Source organism: Lepidochelys kempii, chromosome 15 (genome assembly GCF_965140265.1).
Source record: "Lepidochelys kempii isolate rLepKem1 chromosome 15, rLepKem1.hap2, whole genome shotgun sequence".
Lineage (NCBI taxonomy): Eukaryota > Metazoa > Chordata > Testudines > Cheloniidae > Lepidochelys > Lepidochelys kempii.
In genome coordinates, this window is record NC_133270.1 from 30201090 (window position 1) to 30218296 (window position 17207).

Sequence of the window (17207 nt, forward strand, 5' to 3'; positions counted from 1 at the left end):
CATAAAAGTTTGTCAGAAATTTCCCAGTTCTCCACACCTGTTGGCCTATAATTAAGGCTATGTTTTAGTCATGGTTATTTTTAGTAAAAGTCATGCACAGGACTTGGGCAGTAAACAAAAATTCACGGTCCATGACTCTTACTGTACCCTAAAACTTGGGTCGGGGGGCAGCGGGTGCTCACGGCGGGGGGGCCCTGCTGGTGGGGGAGGGAGGGCCAGGCAACAGCGCGCCATCCGGGACCCCTTCTGGTGCTGGGCCGGGGGGAGTGTTGGCGGTGCTGGCAGGCTCCGACCAGCATATCCCCGCAGCTCCTAGCGGGAGGGGCAGCCGGGGGGCTCCATGCGTTGCTCCCATCACAAGCTCTGGCTTCGCAATGCCCATTGGCTGGGAACTGCAGCCAATGGGAGCTGCGGGGAGGTGCATGGAGCTCCCTGGCCCGTTGGCCTAGGAGCTGCAGGGACATGCCAGCGGGAGCCATGGAGCCCTCCCCTCCCCGAGGTATGCGCCATCCCGTACCCCAACCCCCTCCCCAGCTCATAGCGCCGCACCAGCCACTTCAGAAGTCACGGAGGTCACAGAAAGTCACAGAATCCATGACCTCCATGACAGACATGCAGCCTTACCTATAATCAAAGCATTCACTCAGAGCACTCTGGAATGTATTCAGGTAGGGAGGTGTAGCCAGACACATCACTGGGGCAATACAGGGGGCAGGCACTTATTTTCTGTGTGTCTTAACAAATCGACACGATTGAGTCTCATGAATCTTAATGTACCTGATTTCAAATTATAGGCATTTCTGCCTGTCCTGGCTTTGCCACGGCTTCCATTCCACAAGCCCAACTCTTCTCACTTGAGAACTCCACTGAAATCAGCGAGGTTGCCATGAGTACCATAGAGAGCAGAATGTGGCCCCAGGCATGCCAGCAATAACTTGTTTTCTCAGTGAGCAAAGATGGCTCTAGCATTCAAGAGCAAAGGGCTGCAGGAATAAAGGGTAAAGACATTTTCATGAAGGAACGTTTCTGAGATGCTCCCAGGAGTCAAAATCCCAGCGGCTAGTTTTCCATTTCAGTGTGGTTCCCTCTCCCTGTTGCTTTCTTGCCTATGGATGGTGTCTGTGTTATCTTAAGTCTTACACTCATAGAAACGCAGGGCTGCAGGGACCTCGAGAAGTCCGTCTAATCTGTCTCCTGGCACTGAGGCAGGAAGTCTGCACTTTCTCACTTCATCACACGTCCCATATGTTCTCTTTAAATGGGTGTGTTTGCAGGCATAGCTGCCAGATTGTCCCTGCCACTGGGCCAGAGTTGCATGTCTTTGGATCTTTCCTTTGTTTAGGCAGGGGACACAATGTGAGAGTCGGATTCATTTTCAGGGCAGGTTTCCGCTTGTAGGGCGAGACCATGGATGTTGCAGGAAACATCCGAGGCAATGAGTTACGGGCCAGTTAGTTTCCTGGGGAGGCTGTTGGTGCGGCTTTCGATGAGCTGGGTAACCCTCTGGCTTTTGTGGGGCTTTCGATGGGCTGGGTAACCCTCTGGCTTTGTTGCAGCGGCCGTGGAAGCCTGCGTCCTGCACAGCCTGAAGCGGAGAGCAGCTGGGTTCTTGCGCAGTAACAAGATTGCAGCCCTGTTCATGAAGGTGGGCAAGAGCTTCCCTCTGGCAGAAGATCTTTCTAGAAAGGTCCAAGATCTGGAGCAGCTCATCGAGAACACGTAAGGCTTTTGCCTTTGCCGCAGTGCCTTGTGGGCTGCCTGGTTGCACCCGTGCTGGGTGGAGACTTGGGCCACAATGTTCAAACCTGGGGGCCCAAAGTTAGGCACCAAAATTTCTGGTTTGGCATCTTTACAAGAGCCCGGTTTTCAGAGGTGCTGAGGTCAGTGGGGGTTGGAGCCGCGTGACACCTCTGACAGTCAGGTCACTGAGTCAGATGCCTAACGGTAGGCACCCGCGTTTGAGAATCCTGGCTCTAGTGGAGGAGCTGGGGACCAGGTTGGAGGTACAGTGCCTGGGCTGTAAAGAGGCCGTCTGCTTTCTAGAGTCTCGGTGGTGACCAAATCCAGAAACGTTCCCCAGAAGCTGATCATGAAGGATTTACAAATGTGTTCAAAGCACTTAGGCCCAAATCCCAGAGCCTCTCAAGGAGACGTAGGCCCTGAAGTGTCTGAGTCGCCTTTGAAAATGGAACTTGGAGACCTGTGTCATGTGGGTGCTTGACTTCCGTGGGATTTAATGGCTTGCTTACATGTAGACTTGGCAGAGTTTGATTTTTATTTATTTTATTATTTCAGTGGACAATATCTGTTTATTTTAAAGCATTTTTCTATTCTTGTTGATTTACATTTTCATGGTTGTGGGAATTTATGGGAGGGATAGACAATAATCATTTAATGACCATACACATTAAGATTCATAAAGTTAAAGCTTTATAACCATTGAAACACTAATTGTCAACATCACATGTCAAAATATGCAAAGTAAATAGCCACAGTCAGAAGACAGAATTCTGGGCTAGATGGACCATTGGTCTGACCTGGTATGGCTGTACTTATGTTCTTAAATCAAACTCTAATAAGTTCTCAAACAGCATTTTTCTTTCTTTGCATCTCTGTACATTTTGATGATGATTGATGGAAATAGTTTTTCATTGGTTTGTGTTGTTATGAATTACACCTGGTAGGACACGCACACAACTGCTACGAATTACACCTGGTAGGACACGCACACAAATGCTGCGAATTACACCTGGTAGGACACGCACAGTTCGAATCTAGGCTGAGGCACATAAACAAAGTCCACAACTGCAGAGTTCCCAAAAAACACTAAGTTTATTACGCTTGAGCATGGTGCCCCCCTGCTAGTCAGGAGGGAACCCCGAATACAGATTATACAAAGGTTATATACTTTTTAGCAAAGCATGTTGCCCTCGTGCATCGGAAACCTTAGCCAATAAACAAACCCTTTTCTTATTTACCACCTATCCCTGCTTGGTGCATTCCTCATGCTAAACCAGTATGTTAATTACACAGCATGGTCCTAAAGCCGTGCATCAGTAACTTTTATTATCAGGATGGGAGGCCTCACATCAAAGGCCAGGAGATAGGGAGTTAGGGACTGACGAAAAAAAACAGATACTGGGAGTCAAGGCAGGCTGGAGACAAGGAGGAGGATTTTCACAGGAATGCAGTATCTAAGGAACACGCCTCCTGGTGCATGATGTGCTTGCTTTTAGACAATGGTGGGCCCCAAACCAAAATGGAGTCACATGTGCTAACTTTTCCTTAACAGTGTGTACAGTGAAATTGACATTTACCCATATGTACCGATAAAAATCGAAACCTTCCAAGCCTATTCAGTGCTTTTTGAATCAGGGCCTAAGTCAGCAGCTGTTCTTGGGGTGCATTTGGATGGTCTCTCAGTACTGTTTCTTTATAACTGGTCATTTAATTTAACAAGGTCACTTCTAAAAACTCTGACACAGGCCTCCCTGGAAAGGAGGAGCGAGAAGAGCACAAGGACCAGCTGAAGGGATCTGTCACCAAATGATGGTCCCTAGCACAGGTGGGCTTTCCCCACCAGGCAGCCAACACCGTATCTGCACATCGGGTCAGGGCGGGGCTCGTGGACCAGCCCTGCACTGGTTGTAGAGCAGGGAGCTCATTGCCCCATTGCTCAGCTTGCTGCTCTGGTTTGGAAAGGAAGCCTGCAATGCTGTATTCTGCCTTGTGTCTCTGAAGACGAAACCAGGTACAAGGCGTCCAGGAGAACGCGCGCAAAGTGCAGAAGCTGCCGAACCTGTCTCCCCAGGCCATCAAGCACCTCTGGATCCGCACAGCCCTCTTTGAAAAGGTCCTGGATAAAATCGTGCATTACCTGGTAGAAAACAGCAGGTGAGTGCTGGCGTGGGCCAGCTATTTCCTTTTAGCTGCTCCCCAGCAGTGCCCGCCGTAAAGCCAACGTCCCCTAGGCTGGGCTGGCAGTATTGCTGGCTTAGTTTTCCTGCTCCTCGCTGATCAGAAGCACCACAGAAGCAGATGCAATTTTGTTTCTCTCTCTCAGCTCAGCCATGGCCCAGGATCTGAAATTCAGACCCTGTTCTTAATGGCGGTAGTCAAGGGTTGTGACTCAGTGACCCTTCCCCCACAAGCTTGCTGAAATAGAGGGGGCCCGGAGGGTTCCCTTAGTCTTGAAGTCCTTCTGCTGTCAGTGAGAGAATGTCAGGTGCCAGGCTCTGCCCGGGCATCACCCACGCTGGAGACCCTTGGCGGTGTTCCTGAGCATTGGGGCTCCTGATGTTTTAGTTTGGGCCAGGCAGGGGGGTGGGTACGGATGGTGTCAGATGGAGATGGAGGCTGGAGGAAGCCTGCCTAACTCTGGAGGGGGAAGACTGCCTGCAACGACCTGCTGCCCTTTCTCATCAGCGAAAGCGGACGCAGAAAGATGCAGGGAGCACACAGAGGAGCAGAAAATACAGGGCAATTTATGGCTAAAACAGCCCGGTCTGTCATTAGCACGTATGCCAGCCACATCTTGTTTTTTCTTTGCTTCTAGTAAATACTATGAGAAAGAAGCTCTCCTGATGGATCCTGTAGATGGACCAATTCTTGCTTCCTTATTGGGTAACTTTATCTTTTAACCTCCACTCAGAGCTGACGTTGCAGGCAGACACCCCCCCCCCCTCCACCCCCCTTGCATCCTTGCAATACCATTTTTCCATGAGAATGCAACAGACTTCCCGCCGCTGAGGTGGGCAGATGGAAGTGTGTGAGTACATTGAAAAGGAACTCTTGCCAAACTCGAAATGATTGCTGGGTGGCCGCCGACGGAGTGGGCTGAATAGCTGCTGCCATTGGTTCTCTTCGCTCTTGAAACGCTGACCATTAATGTATCTTCCAAGTGCCATTTTCAAATGGAGACTTGGAAGGGATGCTGTAAACTAAGCACGGCGTCACGTGCTCAGAACTGCTGATTTATTCTTGGGGTTCCACACGTTATATGAGATAGTATCATGTACAGCTGGTGGGTCACCTTATAACTCAGCCTGAGCAATGGCCAGCGCACCGCTGCATGGCCCCTGGAGCAGGCTAGGAATTGGGCGCTCTCTCTTGGAGTCACGTTAGGGTTCCTGGGTTGCACCTTCTCTGTTCCCAAAATGTCAGAGTTGACGCGTTTGCTGTGAGGACCCAAGAGGGAAAATGTTGCCCTATAATTCTGCCCTTTGCTTGGTCTTTAAATCTCACCCCTGTGCAGTGGGGCCTTGTGCGCTGGAGTACACCAAGATGAAGACGGCAGATCACTTCTGGACTGACCCCTCTGCTGACGAACTCGTTCAGAGGCATCGCATTCACAGCTCACACTGTCGCCACGACTCTCCCACTAAGCGCCCTGCCCTCTGTGTGAGTGTTGGAGGACAGCTGGGGTGGATTGCGTCTCACTTGGCTCCCGTTGTGGTGAGCGGGGAGAGACTTGGGTGGTATTGAAGCTTCTTTAGTCTGCTTGCAAAGTGCACTGAGATCCGCAAATGAAAGAGGCTGGAGAAGTGTAAATTAATCATTGCAACAACAGGATCCTTCCAACAGGATCCAAAACTCAACCTGTGGAGGCTACTGGCTGCTTGGAGCAAGACGGAGCACTGCATTGCGGGATCTCTGTGGGTGGCAATTCCAAATTAAAAATGAAGGCAGCTGCAGTCTGCTGCATTTAATGCAAATGAATTGCAGCCCTGGGCCTTCCATGGGTTCAGGGCTGACCTTGGCTTGTGTCAAACTGGTGACCTAGAGGGCAAAAAGGAAAAAGAAAAGAGTGATCCTTCTTGCTGTGGTGGGCCTGAAGCCCGTCTGCATGCTGGGCTCTCCTGGGACAGGCAGAGGTGAAATCAGCTCACAGAGCTGTCCTGTGTGGTCCCTTCTAGATTCAGAAAAGGCATTCGAGTGGCAGCATGGACGACCGGCCGTCACTGTCTGCCAGAGACTACGTGGAGTCTTTGCATCAGAATTCCAGAGCCACACTACTCTACGGCAAAAACAACGTCATGGTGCAGCCGGTAAGTAACCTGTGTGTGAGGAAAGGTTGAAGCACGTGAAACTTGGGACAGGAACCGGCTGCTTTAAAGCCAAGTTGCTCTCCTGGCTAGCAGGTGTCACCCCATCTTTGCTAGATGGAATGTCAGACCTGCTGAAGTGTGTGTGTGTGGGGTGTGTGTGTGTGTGTGTTGCCCCATGGAGGCAGGAGTCCCACAAGGGGCATAACCCCTGTACTTCTACAGCTAGTGGATAAAGGAATCCGAGACCTTTCTGTGACTGCAAATCTGTACTTAAAAACACTGCTCTGTTCTTTTTATCCAGCCCTGCCCCGGGCTGGGAGAAAGGGTGACTGTCAAGTGCATAATTCGGGAAGTGAAATAGCTGAATTCCATTTCTCGAAGTGAAGGAGATGGGGATCCTCCTGCTAGAAGAGGGGGGACGACTTCTTCCCTTTGACTAGAAACTGGTCCCCTTTTTCTTCGCCCAGAGGAGCATAGGCCAGACGAGCCATCTCCATTCCTTTCCCGGCACTGCGGCTGGTGCGCGTCCTTGCACAGCAGACTGGCTACGCATGCGGGACACGGGTGGGTGCTGCAGCTGGAGCCCGGAGTTCACACCACACGGCTGGCAGCCTACAGTGAAGCTGGGGGGTTGGGCTGGAAGAGGCACGGCGAGCCCAGGGTGAGAGGATCTGTTGAGCTCTTTCGTGGTACAAGCCCTACAGCTTTGCAGAGCTGGGCTGCATGTGTCTCTGCTGTCCTTCCTCACCCTGCGTGGCTGGGGTGGAGCTCCGCTTTCGCAGTGGGCCCCACAGCTCAGGGGGCTGGATACAGGCAGAGAGGGCTGTGTTGAGAATAGCTCCCAAGGGAAGGAGAAGATAAATCCTGAGTTGATCTGCATGACTGGAGATCAGGCTCTTGCCAGGCTAGTTTGAGGAATGCTCACTGCTAACTTCTGATGGCCTGTCACTGAGCATTAATGGGGAGAGCCTGGGGGGAAGAGAAGTCACCATGTGAGAGGTCACAGTCTGCCTGTCTGCCACAGTTCCGATTCTTTCACCTTAGGTTCTGAAGCGCTGGCCCTGTGGCGTTTCTGCCCTGCCCTTCCATGCCATCCTAACCCCTTGGAGGATCAAAGCCATGGTCCGGGGTGGCTGTGTGAGCAGGGACTTCAGGGAGCATGCTTGGGTCTGGACGGCCAAGCCCTACATGTTGTGGAGGGAACTAGGGCAGGATGTGGGGCTCACTTCTTTAGCACAAATGTCCCCTCCAGCTCGGGGGTCTGCCTTTCTGGCCGTTTTTGGCTGTAAGGGGAGTGAGATAAAACTGCTTCACTGGAGCTGTGACAGTTTCCCCCAACTGAGGATCTGCTCTCCGACCAGCCCAGTTTTGTGGTGGTGTTTCCTGGGAGAAGATCAGTACTGCATGAACGGTTTTACATCCCCCTTCCTGGTGCTTGGATCAGGAAATGCGCAGGGCTCTGGGCAGAGCTGTGCCAGGGTGTTTGGTGGTCATTGCAGTATTGGTCAAGCAGTACTTTCAGCAGACTGGAGCCTCACTGATCCCAAAAGCCAGGCCCTGCGATGTCGTCCATGCTGGTTTTGCGGGCCCGTAATGTAATTTCTCTCTATTCTCTTTGTAAAGAGAGACGACATGGAAGCGATACCAGGGTACTTGTCCCTTCATCAGACTGCAGACATCATGACATTGAAATGGACCCCCAACCAGCTAATGAATGGTTCTGTGGGCGATCTGGACTATGAGAAAAGGTGATTTGCTCTATATGCACGATCCTGTCGGCCAGAGAACAAGAGAGATTCAAGGCAAAAACATCATGTTAAGTGCTTCTAAAAGGCCTGATGGAACAACTGTTGCAGTCAGTGGGGATCCTTCCACTGATCTCCATGGGCTTTGGATTAGGTCCCAGATGTTTAGCTGATACCTGAATTCACTCTGGCCTTCTGAGAGGTACAATGTAAACAGGGAAAAGCCCTTGTCTGAACCTCCTGGGGAATCCAGTTCAGTGTTCTGTGTGGGTACCAGTTTTTACCGGCCTATTCTGGAAACGCTCACCTGAGCAGAACAGAACAACTATGCAGGAGTTGAGAACAATGAGAGAGAGAGCAATAGGCCTTTGGGGACAGAGAGCAGCAAGGGGCTGTGGGAACAGAGAGGAGACGTTGCTAAGGAATCCATCTTCTGAGGGCTGCGTTCAGCAGATAAAATCGGAGAGGCTGTTTATGCTGAAGGGTGTAGAACGATTTGCTTTCTTGCCCTCCGAGTGATTTTTCTGGGAGAGACCTGGTGTGCTCTTCACAGTATTTTGAAGGATTGTTAACGCTGCTGATTGATCTAGAGAGTCACAAAGCAGATAAACAGGGAAGTCCACATGCAAGGAGAAAAGATGTGAGCAGCTTCCAGAATAACAACGCTGGGCAATGGGCTTGTGAAGTGACAGGAGTGGTTGAGGTGTGTTGGGGCCAAGGGGATGACATGGCTCTGAGGCAGGTAGCTCTTTCTTCTCTCTCTCTCTCTTAGACCTTATCTTGCTGCCCACCCCTGTTATATCTGAGCACCGCCACAGGAAATCAATAGCAAAGTCCCTAGTGGACTCCAGGAAGTCTCTGGCACATCTCCGTTCATGGGGTCCGAGCTCCCCTCAGGGTAGCATTCCCTGATGAAGTGGATACTGGAATCTGCCATGTGCATTGGTGACGTTTTTCTTGACTGCAGTACTCCCTTTTACACACTAATGTTAACAAACTGTGTCAGGCCTTTACAGACAATGGGCAGCTCAGAAAAGCTCCTTCCAGCAACTCATTATTGACATGAGCATAACAGTTCAGATTGAATAATAACCATTAACAAAATTCCCAAGTGCTTTTCAGCGGTAGATTGGTTCTCCTGAAACATAGCAGTGAACCATCTAAATAAACAGTATAGGAAACCCAGGGACAGAAATAACTGAGCATTGTGCCCCCTAAACTGAGATAAACATCATTGTCCATGTAACTCATTTTCATTTTTGTCTATCCTCTATACTTGTCTCTCTTTTTTGCCTTTGTTCCTTGCATCTCCCCTCTGACCCCCTGTGCTCTTGGGGGGCTCTCTCTGTGCTGCTGGTGGGGATGACTGGCTCCCTGCTGTAATCCTGTTTTCATCTCTGTATTGCTTTGCTGAGTTCTTGACTTGGTCCTCAGGCTAATTTCTAAAATTTCCCAGTGTCCAGGCAAGACAGAGAGAGAGAGAGGTCAAAGCACAAAGTAAGTATGTCTCCTTCTGGGGTTGTTTTGCAGTTGCACACATACACCCACGCCCCTTGTCTTTCTCCGGGCCTTTCACTGGGTTGCTGTAATGCCTGCTTTTGTTATTCTAAGCACCGCTTTTCTAAATGACAGCTATTGCTGCTGAAAACCTGGACTTTAACTTAAACAACTGGATAGAGATTTCATCCTGCCAGGTTCTCCGTGGAAATGAAACTGCCTTCTCTGAGGCATTGTCTTTGAGAGAAGAAAATGAAATGTTTCTTTGACAGACCTATCAGTTATGGGTTTTTTTCGTTTTCTTCCATGTCCGTTTCCTCTCTGGGCCAGGCTCTGCCCTGTCAATCAGCTGTCCCACGACCCTGCTACCCTCAGATCAGGCTGAGGACTGCGGCCTGCAGGGCTTGACTTGACATTCGTTCTTTGTGCCTTAAAAGCAACAGTGAAGAAAATTTAAAATGAAAAATTGTTCAGCCACTTTCAAGAAGTGTCATTACAGAAGTAAAAGGAGAACACAGCTGTGCAGAAAGCCTGGTGAAAGTTGCCCTGCCCAGATGGCCAGCAGGGGCCTCGACACCTCTCAGATCCTTTTAGGCTTAATTGGGATGTAAGCAGTGCCCTGGCTTTGTGCACCTCTCAGATCCTATTAGGCTTAATTGGGATGTAAGCAGTGCCCTGGCTTCGTGCCGCCCCCTGTGTGGAGGTGAAACTTCCCCAGCAGAGGGGAGAGGAGGTTTCAGGGGTTTGCAGCTCCTGGGTCAGAGAAGGAATGCTCTGCTCTGGCAGGAGTTGGATTTTGGCTTCTTCTGTTCAAGAGCCAAATTCAAACTGCCCAGCTGGCAGAAAGCAGAGTTCAGGCTTTGTCAAGCTGTGTCCTCCGTGATGTGATCAGAGAGTAAAAATGAGAAACCATTTCCCTTCCTCCCCATTCTCAGCCCCTTTGGCCTATTGATGAAAAGGTGTAGCCAATGGTTTGACAACCGCACAGTTTGCTCTTGAAAATATTCAAGAGGCCAAATAACCAAGCTCAGCCAAATTTATTGTCTGAAGACAAAGCAGCACAGTACAGGAAAGAGAGTTAATACAGCACCATTCTTTCCCAGGAGGCAAATTCTCACGGTGTGCTCCGTTTGTCTTACGCAGAAGGGGTGCTGCCCAAACGCCCCCTTAAGCTAGCCATCTGTTGGAGCGTGGCTGTTTACACTGGTCACAGCACTTGAGGTTTAACTGTCCGGCTTGTGCCAGCTTTGTCCTGGATGCCTCTGTGTACTTTCCCATCTTTCATTTGGGATATTAAATTCTAAACATTAGGGAGCATAGAGCGACAGCTGAACGCAAAGGATTCACGCAGCTTCCATTATTCCACATTGTGCCTTTGTGGGCGTCCATCTAGCTCAGGACAGTTTTTCTATTTGCCTAAGCAAAGTGCTGAGTTCGCTGTGCCCCAGTGCATCATGGGATATATGCCTTAGCATAAGTGAGCAAGAAGAAGCTGAGTATAATTTAGCATGATTACTCCCCTCCCTTGCCCCCCCACTAATTCCATGCCCATTGCACCTATCAATGTGTGGGGCATAACCTACAAGGGTGACTAGCTTCCAGAGAAAGGGTCTGTGCCGGGCAGTTGCTCCGGGGCTCCCGACAGTGCAGTGTGCATTCCCCGCACATGTGGTCGACGCGTGCGACCGTGCACAGGGAAGGATGCTGAGGCAGCGATGGCCCCAGTCGTGCAGACCTGGGTTTAACACAGCTCAGTCTTGTTGAACTGCTTTCGGAAGCACAGAGAGAAGTGGCCCAGCGCATTTCTGCAGGGACGTTCCCACTGCCCCAAGCTGTTCCCACGGCAGGCGCCTTGCTGCCGGGACCTTGCTGTTGCTTACATCCCCCATGTCCCTCTGTAGCTCCCGCTGGGTCAGGGGGGTTCTGGTGATCCACTGGGCAAGATCCTCAGCTGACGTAAATAGATGCAGCTTCCACTGGGTCTGGGTCATTTACACCCACAGAGGATTGGGCCCGGACTCTTGCCATTGGCTGGCTTTGAAGGTGCTGTCGAGTTGCGTGGCTGGAAGGGCTTCTCTGACTGTTGAAAGCCTGGGGGGCGTAGGACTCTGGTGTGTGACCGGGGCATCTCTTCTCTTTCCTTCCAGTGTGTACTGGGACTATGCCATGACCATCCGCCTTGAGGAGATCGTCTACCTGCACTGTCACCAGCAGGGTAAGGGAGGCGGGCATTGCTTTATCTCCAGGGCAGCTTGTGCCATATGCTCACAGAGGGCTGCAGCGGGTACCTGGAGACTGGGACGATGGCAAAGAGCGCCCAGGACAAGTCTTGAAATACCTAGTTTCTGTGGAACCACTGGTTCAAATCCCAGCTTGCTTGACTCGCCCCTTCACGCTCCCAAGGTAGAGGAACTGAGCTCTGTGCGATTACTGTTATGTGGCTCTTCCGGGGGGACCGTAATAGCAGGGCCTGCCAGCTGTGCTTGGACCGTGAAGACTCTGGCACTTTGTGAAGGGCGGGGTTCCGGGATTGGAGCCCCTGGTTCTAGGGTAACTAAAGAGGGAAGAGCCCTTGTGGTTAAGGCAACGGGCGGGAGACTTGGGTTCTGTTGCTGGCTCTGCCATAGACTCCCCGGGCATCATTTGGTCTCTCTGGGCTCCAGTTCTCATCAGTAAAATGTGAGTAATAATACTCCCTTCTGTCTCTTCAGAAAGTGCAGGCTTTGGGGCAGGGCCTGTCCTTACACTGCGTCTCCCCAGGGCACAGCACAACGGGGTCCCAAGCCCAGCTGGGGCTGCCAAGCACTGTCCTAACCAATGTAAATCCATGTTTTGTTCCAGTGGCAACATTTGCCCTCTCATCCCTGTTATGCAGGGTGCAGTAAGCCATTTGGCTGCCGCTGTCCACCACAGAGGTGGCTGCATGACAGTGGTGCCGTCTATATTTAAGCAGTAAAGCGCTTTAAGACCTTCTCCAGAAATGTGTATTGTCTGAGAAGGTTCCCTTCTCTTCTCAAGTGAACGCACCGTGGGCTGACTTAGTTAGGGGACTCCGTTGGTCTACGTTGCTGAGAGGCATGATTGGCTGGTCTGTGCTTGTCTCACCGGTTTCATACAGCGCTCCACGTGGCGGCCATGAAACAGCCATAATAATCAGCAAAGTAAAAGCCCTAGTGCTAACAGCGATAACACTTCTAAGCTAGAGATCACCTTTCCTACCGAAGGTTTCATTAATCGCTGCATTACGTTCATTAGGGACGGAGACCTACGCAGGGGAACAGAAACAAACTACTGCTGGTATTTCCGGCCAAGTTTATAATCGCAAAGCCCAGGCCTGCACAGCTGGAATTTTGTCTGAATTCTTGTTAATCTCAGCTCAGCGGATTTGTCATTGGGGTCATTAACCATCCCGACTGACCTCTCCAGGCGCAGTAATGCACGCACCAGCCCCACGGCGTTTGTGGTTGCAGGCAGTTTTTCATGCGTTCAGTAGGGGTGAATTTCCCCCTAGTGCAGAGCCTGTGGGTTTAAGTGGGGTTCTAGTGGTGCTGAGGCCCTCTGCCTGGGATGGATTCCCACCCGTGGGAGGAAAGTTCAGATAACTCGTGGCCTGGAGCTGCGTGTACATTTTCTGTATTTATTTCTCCCCTGGAGGCGTCTCTGGATGGCTCCATCGTGCTGTGCCCTGGGGTTTCAGATTGGTAGGGTTACCTCTGGCATCTGTTTCCTTAACTTCTGTATTGTGTATCTTCTCTGCCTTCGTTCCTGTTGCTAATAGTAGACAGCGGTGGGACAGTCGTTTTGGTGAGTCAAGATGGGATTCAGAGGCCTCCGCTCAGGTTCCCCAAAGGAGGGCACCTGCTACAGTTTCTGTCCTGCCTAGAAAATGGTCTCCTTCCTCATGGACAGCTGGACCCACCTCTTTGGTCACAGAGGGGGAAGGTAGGAACCTTGACTGAAGTGTGGGTTGGAATGCAGAGGCTCAGTAGCTGCTCTCACCCTTCGCCGACCTGGGCTCCTGGCTGGTGCTGGTGCTGCAGAGTGGTACCTGCCTGGACTTAGTGGCAGCTACGGTTGAAAAATCCCAGGGTGTGAATGCCTCTGGAATCAAGGACACCAGGAGCCCAGCACTGGACAGGAGTTGCGGGTGGTGACGTGATCTGCACCCCCTATAGAAAGGAAGGCCATGCAGTAGAGGGGAACCTGCAGCCTACGAAAAATCAGACCTTATATCTCGGTGCGTCCCCTTTATAAATGTACCCTGCTAATGGACACGTATTCCTGGGCCACAGTCTGGGCTACCTGTAGTGCAGGCAAATACCTGATCTCTCACATGCACACGGTCCAGCAACCACAGATACCAAGAAAGAACAGTCATACAGGAGCTTGCTGAATACAACAGAGGTCGCTTTATTTCAGGCAAAGACTTCTATCCATGCAGTTGTCAGTACCCTGGGTAAAATGCACCCCTGAACCAGAAGGGCAGCATCAGACCTGGGCACCACTTCAGCCTGGAGGGTTTAAGTGGGACTTGTCACCTTGAGCTGCCCTTCTGGACAGGGATGCATGTCCCCCTTACTTAGTAAACTCATGTAAGATGGGAGTGACCAGGCTCTGCCCATTGTCTTAGGCCACTGGGCAGCTTTCCTGCAGCCGCAGGGTCACATCGAACTTGCGTAACATAAAGCAGGTCGCAGCTGCTCTTGCTTTCACACACAACAGACCTAGCAAGTGGTCTTAGCATGAGCTGTCCTGTCTCGAGCGAGGAGTCTGGCCACATTGCATGCTGGCATCTGCAGGCTCTGTGAACCCCATCTCTGTATGCAAGTTACGGTGGCTGGGGTTCTGCTGTTTCGGAGACTCTGGTACAAGAGCGTATCATAGCTCCTATTCCGGGGGTAAACTTTTCTCTCTCTGGGAATGTAATGAAAAGCACGGGGATCTTCCAGCCAAATGAATGCTGAGGATGTGTGAACTCCTAGTTCAGCGGGAGGGCATGTGTTTTCTTGCATTAGACAACATTTTCAGTGGCCACGTGGCATTTGAGGTTGCCCTGAATGTAAACACATGGCCTGGCTTTGTAAACAGGAGCTCTTATTTATGTAGGGGAAGGTGTTTCCAAAGCTGAGAAAGCGAAGTCCCCAGGGCTCTTCCGAGTCGGCATCTGATAAGGAAGATGATGAAGCTACGGACTACGTTTTCCGGATAATATACCCCAGCATGCAGTCAGAGTTTGGTAGGTGCGCTCAGCAATGACATACAATGTCGCTGGAGTGGGAATAGCCCGACGCCAGCGCTCCTGGAAACGCACAGCCTAAGTCCCTGCCGAAAAGCGTTCCAGGACAGGATTTGTGTGTGAGAGAATTCCCTTTTCAACAGCACTGGGATTTACCTGTTGCTCAGTCGAGAGGGCAGCAAGGAACCCTTTGCTCTCGTAGCTGGAGAAGGGCCCCAGGCTTCCGTACAAGAGAGCTCTGTGAATGTTGCAAAGAGTCTTCCCCAAATATTCCTCAGACTCTGACCAAGAGCCTGCTCTGGCTGTGTTCATGGGCTTTTCTGGGCACTCCCTCTGCAAAAGCAGGTGGCCACGAATGTGTTAATGGGGAATCCTGTTTATTTCTGCTCTCGCACTGGGGCAAATCAGGAAACACTTCACTAACCCCAGTGGGCCAGATCCTGGGCCCGACCTAAGTCCCTTTTGTGCTACTCCAGCAGCACAAAGAGGGGAGAAAATTCACACTGGCGATGAGCGGCGGGAGCTGTGTTGGCAGGAGAGCGTCTCCCGCTGACATAGCGCTGTCCACAATGGCGCTTTTGTCGGTCAGGGGGGGTGGTTTTTTTTCACACCCCTGACCGACAAAAGTGCTAAGGTAGACATAGCCGAAAAGTAGAACAAACGGCAGAGACTCCCCTTTCTATAGCTTTGTTCTGAACCCTCCTGTACAGTTCCCTAGTGGGGCGGAGTTCTCCGTTGAATGAATGACTGACCGCTCCTCTGGCAGGGATATCTTCCTCTCTCACATGATATAGGACTTTCCCCATAGGCTCTAACTCCTGCATGGATTCTTCCTCCCCTCATTCATTTGTGCCTTTGCCCTGTTTCCACATCTTTAGTTCCTGTAACCAGTCATTCTCGTCCTTTCCTTGCCTTCCCTGCAATCTCCGTCACCGCTGGGAGGGAGATGACCCCGAGGACTCCTGCTACAAGCAAGATTGTGGTGATCCCCAAACACTCTCTGAGCCTCCTGGCCAGATCCCTCACTGGACCAGGGGCCGAACTGCATCCGCGTAATGTTGCTGTCGCCCGGGTTGCTTTCGTTGCTTTGCTGCCTAGGTCATGTTGTCGCTTGTGGATCCCCACGTGCTGGGCTCAGCAGACCCGTCTGGGTTAGGGTTTTCCTGCACTGAGTTATGAGAAGGGAGAAGGCCTTGGTGAGGCATGCCTAGTATCCCTTCGCCTGGTGCCCGCCTCCAATACCAGCAGCTGCTCAAGAATGACATGCAGGAAGGGCTAGGAGGTGCCGAGGGGGCGTGCACAAGCCTCTGCTATCTGGAGGCCTGATTTCCAACCCTCTCTTATCTCCTACGTGGAAATGAACTGGATTATCACCTCTTATAATTCAAAAGAGGCCCCGGCTAGAATTGGCAGAGTAGTGTCGGGGCATGGTCCTGCTAGAGCAGTAGCAAAGCTGCCGGGAGGCTGTCCAGACTGCGTGGGGCTCTCTGAACAGGAAGCTTGTGCTAGCCTCTACTTGGCCCTCTACTTGGGAACGTGCAGGAGACTAAATTTGCTCACAGTCTCAAACCCAAACCATTGCAAGCGACCGTTCAAAGCCCGCCCCGAGATTTAGCAAATGACAACATCCTGGGAGCAGCCTGCCTGCGCTGCCCTGGTTAACCTCTTGCAGCATCTGAATCAAACGGTCTCTTCTTCGGTCACGACTCTAATATCTTTCCCTTTTTCATTTGTTCCCTGGGACTTGGTTGGGGGAGATTCCTGTGTGCCAGGGATGGATGGATTCCATCCTGCTCTCCCTCTGCCAGGCACTGCCAGCGTAGCCTGGAGTGGAGACCCATTATTGCTCTTGTCCTGAAGGATTGATTTTTAGGTGTAATCCTGTGTGTGATGAGCTGTCTCTCAGACTGAGGGACGCTTGCTTGCTACCTGGGTCTTTTCCAGCATTCAGTCGTCCCAGGCAAGGTGACTGAATGCACCAGCGCTTTAACTGGGTGACGTTTCTCACTTTTACCTTGGATCTTTCCTTTCCTGTGAGTGCGTCACTACTCAGCAGTGTGATTGGCTAGCAGCAGACCCATGTGGTTTAATACAATCTGCTTGGGAAGACCATGGGTTATTGATCTCTCTAATCAGAATTTTCCTGTCTCTCTCATCTGGTGTGTGAGCCATCTATCTCCTATTGCAATTGCTCAGTGATGTCTTTTCTTGCCCTCTCACAGTGCCCCAGGAGCTGATAGACACACCTGGCAGCAGCTTGCCTTCCATGTGGCAACCTAGCACCCGCAAGTCGTCCTGCTCCTCGTGCTCCCAGAACAGCTCCTCCGATGGTGGCCCATCCAACGGCTGCAACCACGAAAGGTACAACCCATGGAGGCCGTGTTGATGTGGCTGGTCTGCCTGTTCCAACAGCAGGAATGCATGCATAGGAACCAAGCTGAGATCTCCAGAGTGCGTCAGTGTGACTGACGGCCAGCGATGGGGGAGATCTTGGCGTTTCCCTGGTTCTTCAACTGAAAACCTTTTCTAAGTCAGGGCTAAGTCAGACTCCAGAGCACGTGTTCCCTCCTCTCGGCTACTGCTCAAATGGGGACACCTTCATTGTACGTTTAAATCCTCAGGCTGGCACTTAGGAATTAAAAAGGCTTTTGAGGGCTAGTTTGGGTTCCCCAGGCGGGGCGT

General features: G+C 51.3%; 1 protein-coding gene across 3 annotated transcripts in view; it reads left to right on the forward strand.

The window, feature by feature from the left end:
• The window catches only part of SGSM1 (small G protein signaling modulator 1), an 80449-nt gene that overhangs the window by 37801 nt on the left and 25441 nt on the right, over positions 1 to 17207 (forward strand). The window contains exons 4-14 of one of the 3 annotated variants that reach the window (XM_073312613.1): positions 1557 to 1719; positions 3742 to 3894; positions 4556 to 4623; positions 5255 to 5400; positions 5916 to 6047; positions 7671 to 7795; positions 9227 to 9289; positions 11437 to 11504; positions 13068 to 13231; positions 14396 to 14525; positions 16748 to 16886. In XM_073312613.1, coding sequence (XP_073168714.1) covers positions 1557 to 1719; positions 3742 to 3894; positions 4556 to 4623; positions 5255 to 5400; positions 5916 to 6047; positions 7671 to 7795; positions 9227 to 9289; positions 11437 to 11504; positions 13068 to 13231; positions 14396 to 14525; positions 16748 to 16886 — 1351 coding nt within the window. The remainder of the gene's footprint in view (positions 1 to 1556; positions 1720 to 3741; positions 3895 to 4555; positions 4624 to 5254; positions 5401 to 5915; positions 6048 to 7670; positions 7796 to 9226; positions 9290 to 11436; positions 11505 to 13067; positions 13232 to 14395; positions 14526 to 16747; positions 16887 to 17207) is intronic. The other 2 variants (XM_073312614.1, XM_073312615.1) reach the window with 2 other exon arrangements.